Below are 6000 nucleotides of genomic sequence, written 5' to 3'. Positions count from 1 at the left end.
TGCAATGTAGTTTTTGTGCTCACATTGAGTTTATTTGTTCATCTATTTATTCATTCTTTCACTACACTTTAAACTGATAAAAGAGAGAATATGTGCATTTTGCTTACTCAAAAAATTTGTAACAGAACCTCAACTTAAATCAGTTTAAACAAAGAAAAAAACTTATTTGCTCACATAATTTCCCAGTCTAAGGTTAGGTTGTTGATATGGTAGAATTGAGTGGGCATCCAAAAAGAGAAATCATGGGGATAGGGATGTAGCTCAGTGGTAGAACATTGGCTAGTATGTGTGGAGGCCTGGGTTTAATCCCTAGTACCATACAATGAAGGAAAAAAAGAAAGAAATAGAGGGAGGGAGGGAGAGAAGGAAGAGAAAGAGGAGGAAGAGGAGAAAAAAGGAGAAGAAGAAGGAAAAGACAGCCTCTTCATTACTTAGTCTTACTCAGAGGAAACTCTATGTTGGCTTCTTTCTTAGGCAGGCTCCCCATTGATAACAACAAAGATATTTCTAAGCAGCAATGGGTTTTTATTCACAGCTATTATTTCAACAAATAAGATGCTCCTTTCCAAATATATCCTGCAAAGGGGCTAGGGAACAATACAATTGACTTTGCTAAGGTCATGTGTTTATACTTGATCCAATAACTTATCTTAGTCCAGGAGAACAAGGTCGTCAGACATTGGTTAGACACAGGACTATGTCCATTTCAGGAGCTGAAAGTAAAGTCAGCTCTTCCTAAACACAGGCACAAAACATGGAAAATGCAGTTTCTTGTGGAAAAACTAGACTAGAGGGCCAAGGGCACAGAAAACTAAGAAATTTATTCCCACTCTATTGGACATCCCTACTTATGTCCATTCCCATTACTTACCACAGCCTGTTGAAGTAAAAAAGCATTCAAATCTAAAATCAAGTTCTCCTGAGTTAAAGCTTAAAGAAAGTCCTCTTTGATGTCTTGTTCCGATCATTCTCAGCTAGAGTCTATCAGCACCTGTGATCTGAGCGATTTCTCACGGGAACTGGGGTAGTTATCCCAGGTAAAATATGTTCCTCCCAGAACACAGCATTTGTTAAGTTTTGGTAATATTTGAAATAGGAAGATAAGATGGATTTACCTCACCAGGATGCCAGGAAGTCTATGCAATGGTCCAGAATCCATGGTCTCTAAACTTAGGCAGAAATTATCTTCCCACGGGATATTCATTGAGGCACTATGCATCTGGAGTGAAGAACCCCCTACACAAATTGTCTCTGTTCCTACTGAATACATTTGAGATATTACAGCCTTCTGGCAAAGGTCTAAAGTTGCAGCAAGCCCAACCCAAGCACTGGCTTTAAGCTGAGAATTCTTTCTTTCTTCATCCTGTGAATTCTAATGACTGCTTTCCCTAGTACTTCAGCGCTACATCGATGGCAAGTTCTGTGTGGGGAAAACCTTTGCTGTATCTTGAGGGCAGGCAGTCACTTTTCAGTTTCCTATTTTAGTGGCTACTGCCACTTCTCTTTTTGAAGGTCTGCTTATGACTAAGATGCTTTCTTCTAAAGAAATGAGTTTCCCTTTCTCTACTTTATTTCATCAGGAAGTTCTCTTTTCAGATTCCCAAACTGAAGATGCTTTTGATGCTTTTTAATGCCATGTTCCTAAAGGAGACCAGCACCACACATGGTTCTCATGATGACATTATTCCTAGCTATCCTCTGCTTTTAAATTCTGAAAAGTTCTCAAGACATGTTTCTTCAAGGCACTGGCAACACCTACTTCTTACCTTCTGTCTTATGTTGAAACTCAGAAACTCTTTAATATTTTTGCTTTTGAACATATGAATTCAAGACTCATTACCTACTTCCTCCTTACCAATACCTAGATTTTTAAATATTCCTATCTCTTCCCTTCCACAGAGCCCTTGGGTTTCCAGGACACTTAATATATCCTCGATTTCTGGGAAGGGTCCAGTTTGGTTTAAACCAAGCTGCACAATCCATTTCTCCAGCAAAAAAAAAAAAAAAAAAAACAGTAATGGGAATGTGACCTAAATTTGTTTAGTTAGGACAAATTTCAGAACTTTTTCTCACAAAAGTTTAAAAAAGTATGTTTTCTCCCTCCACTGGTCATGGAAACAGGAGCATGTGTCTGGCAACCATCCAATAACTGTAAAGGAAGGACATGATAGAACTTGTATGAAAAAAGCAATGAATGTCTCTTATCACAGTATCATCTTGGATATCACCTTTACTTCAAAGAATAATTGGCCAAACTAATTGAGGAACTTCTCTGATAATACAGTTCTGAGCTTAAGGCATATTTATTTCTCTCTCACTCACTCTCTCTCCTCACTGGTGGAAAAGTACTATCCCAGGAGGGTGGATTTTATTTTTCAAACACCTAGAAATTACTCAGATTCAAGAGTAAATGAGTAGGTGACCATCTTGAATAATGTGTTTTTTAAAATATTTATTTAGTTGTATATGAACACAGAGTATCTTTATTTATTTTTATGTGTTGCTGGGGTTTGAACACAGTGCCTCACACATGCAAGGCAAGCACTATACCAGAGAGCTAAAGCCTCAGCCCTTTTTTAAGGAAAAACTTTTTACTTATAAATGGGTTTCCTGTTACTAAACTATTTGTCCTTGTTGCAGTATCTTTTTGAGCAAATATAAACCACTTTGTTTTAGTTTCAAGAAGAAAATGTTCTTGTGTCCTAGTGAGCTCCAGCTTTTCTATGATATTCTTAAATATTTAAATTCTAAAAGAATCTCAAAGTACCTAATTCTTAGAAAAATATATAATAAAACCAAAACTTTAAGCACCTGAACATTGCATCTCAAGGCTAAAACCCAAGTTTCCCTTGACAAATTGCCAACGTGACCATGAACACCTGCATGTGCACATGACATCATAATGAAGACTTGTGAAGAGGGTGTTTCGAAGTGGAAAGTATTCTTTGCTTAGTCTGGTGCGTTCAGACAGTGGAACAGGCTAGAAGGCAGATGGCTGCATATCTGTGTGGCCTCCCACATGCCTTAACACACGTTCAAAGTTCCTATTTTATAGAAGTAACTGTCACTACTTCCTTTTCTCTCAAAAACTCCCTTATTATTCATTCTAACAGAGGAGATAAATCTTGGCAAAAATCATTTCCATTTAAGTTATCCAAGAAATGCTATTCCCATACCAATCTAAAGATGACAAATTCGTCCCTATTTTTTTAAATACCTCCAGTAAAGAAGTCTTCATTAGTAAACTATTTCAGATTCCAGGATTCTAAAAACGATTTTTCTGTCATAACAAACAATTATACAATTATTTTGAGGACTATGTTAAGATATAGAACATACCTTATTCAATGTTTTAAAGAAGGATGATCCCTTGAAAGACTTTTATAAGCAATCAGATAGGATGTAAGAAAATCAGATTCTTTAAAAACGTATAAAGTGCTGGGCATGATGGTGACACTAAATGAGGCCTCAGATATAACACAGGAAGCAGAAAGTTTATCTACCAAATAAATAAGACAATGAGTCATCAAAACCACAAGCCATTTTATTTATCAAGGATGTCAGTTAAAATCTATTTCCCCATGAAAAAGAGAAATACATTGAAGGGAGAGGCAAAGAATTAAAGAGTGGTATCATGATTCCTAACAGCAAGGACAATGACACAGCAGTGATTATTCAGGGAAACAAGGAAGCTTGGAGCAGGACATATCTGAAGGCCATCAGGAGAGGTAGAAATTAGAAACAGAAAACCAGAGGTAGAACAAAAGGTGCATGCAGAAAATATATCTGCAGAGGGACTTAATAGTAAGACGTAGGTCTAAATCCAAGTTCCAGATTAAAAAGATATAAAACTAGAATCCTAAAATAAAATATTCTAAGTCTAATCATGTAATGTCTCGATGTCCCCTTATTTACTCATCACCTTTACATTCTCTATAAGCCTATTTAAGCAAAAAGTCAGTAACAGCAAATGTACTCTCTCATCTTGGTTTACATTTTCTAGGCCATTTGACGAAGTTGTAGATTGGTTGAGATCAGAGTGAGAAGAGCTTATTGAAGCAGGATTGACAATAGGTCTTGTCATTCTGCTCCCTGAAGATGCCCTTTGACAATTGTGTCAGGCAGAATGCACACACAAAGTGCTCAGGGTGGAATTTATGACCCATGGCACTGATGCAGCGACCAGTGATGGGCTGCCCACATCCATGGCAGAGGGTTCCTCGGCGGTGATGATAGTGGAGCTCACAGAATGGACGTCCATCCAGTTCAAAGAAGGAGCCAGTAGAAAAACTGCTGAAGCAGTCCTAGAGGTGGAAAAAGGGCAGAAAAGGAATGCATGTGTCAAGAGGTGAAATATCAGCAAAGTAAAATATTCAGATTTGAAATTCCTGTCAAGTTATCTCCTAATTGTGGTAATTTAACTCCAGGTCATTTACAAATTGAGTTTAGATTGCCCCACTTGCAAAATAGATTCAAATGGCTCACAGCACATGCTGTGATTTATTTATCCTTCAGGAAGCCCACAGGAATTCCTCAACTAAGACCATGAACCTTTTACAAGTTGTAGCTCTTCTGAGAGAAGAGAACCCTAGATTTCATCTAAATCCAAAAGACAATGGAAAATACAGACCCCGCACACAAAGCATTCTGGGTGCCAGACACTGTCCATAGCTGAAAGGTAGTTTTCCAACACTGGGCGGTTGCAACCACCACACTTGGGTGAAAACATGGCTAAGAAATCTTTTCTGCAATATGGCTTCTTGTCCTTCTCATGAAAGCCTGCAGAGATAAAATCAAAGATTCACAGTTGTAAATTTGAGCCCTGAAAGCTAAGTCAGAAGCAGAGATGAAGTCAATGACCTAACCTCTCCCAATCTCAGTGTCCTCATATCAAAACAGGGTAATTACAAATATCTTCAAAGGGTTCCTGGAAAAAATAAACAAGACAATGCAGATAAAGTGTTTCAGAGTTGTGCTTGGATCACAGGAAGCATTTAACAAGTGTTAAGGGCTGTTTCTCCTCACTGCCTTTGTCCTGAGTATCCTTCACTCTGAACAGTTTTGCCCCAGATGAGATACAGCTGACTTCTTCTTACCACTCAGGAATCAACTCAAATGTCATCTTATCAGGAAGGAATGTCTTCAGTTTCTCTTTATCACTTCATCTTTTTTCATTGTTCTTAAGACATTTACCATTATCTGAAAGCATCTGCCATCCCTCACTAAACATTAGCTCTCAGAGAAACAAGATATTGTTGATCTTGTCTCCATTATATCCCCAAAATATAAAATGACATTTAAAAAAGTGCTTAATATTTTAAGATAAAATACTACAAAATAATAATTTTTAAATGAATGCAAGATCTCAATATAATAATTCAAACCACACAAATACTTAAATTAAAGTGGATTGGTTTCTCTTTAATCTGGAAATAGGCTCAAATATTTGAAAAGCAGGCTAAAGATAAATATATTTAACATAAAAACATATGAATGAATGACTTATGAATGTTGGAAAAACATCAAAACAATGTCTAAGAGAAAGAACAATGTGAAGAGAAATATTTGCTAATTATATCCTAGAAAAACAAGGCTAATATAAGAAGCTCCTAAATGTACATATGATTTGGATTATTGTATCAAATTGAAAAGTGAAAAATTGCCAGGTATTGTGGCACAGACCTATAATGCCAGAGATTCTGGAAGCTGAGGCTGAAACATTACAAGTTTGAAACCAGCCTCAGTAACCTAGTGATACCCTGTCTCAAAAAATTAAACGGGCTCAGAATGTAGCTCAGGGGTAGAACATCCTGAGTTCAATCCCCAGTACCAAAAAAAAAAAAAAAAAAACAAACAACAACAACAAAAAACCATTGCTTTGAAAAAGTGAAAAATATCCCTAAAAAGTGAGTCAAGTTGAAACAAATTAAATGTATACACAGCAGATAATATGACCAAAGAAAAGAAAATGATTCATTCAAATGACTTTAAAACAGTATT

The 6000-nt window shown here is 36.7% G+C and overlaps 1 protein-coding gene across 1 annotated transcript in view; it reads right to left on the bottom strand.

The window, feature by feature from the left end:
- Positions 1–3523: 3523 nt before the first annotated feature.
- Positions 3524–6000, bottom strand: part of Lpxn (leupaxin) — a 33326-nt gene continuing 30849 nt past the window's right edge. The window contains exons 8-9 of the mRNA XM_027944515.3: positions 4631–4779; positions 3524–4304 (exon numbers count right to left, since the gene is read on the bottom strand). Coding sequence (XP_027800316.2) covers positions 4035–4304; positions 4631–4779 — 419 coding nt within the window. The 3' untranslated portion in view covers positions 3524–4034. The remainder of the gene's footprint in view (positions 4305–4630; positions 4780–6000) is intronic.

Source organism: Marmota flaviventris, chromosome 9, assembly GCF_047511675.1.
Source record: "Marmota flaviventris isolate mMarFla1 chromosome 9, mMarFla1.hap1, whole genome shotgun sequence".
Taxonomy (NCBI): domain Eukaryota; kingdom Metazoa; phylum Chordata; class Mammalia; order Rodentia; family Sciuridae; genus Marmota; species Marmota flaviventris.
The sequence above is the reverse complement of the archived record's forward strand: the minus strand, read 5'-3'. Positions and strand labels throughout refer to the sequence as shown.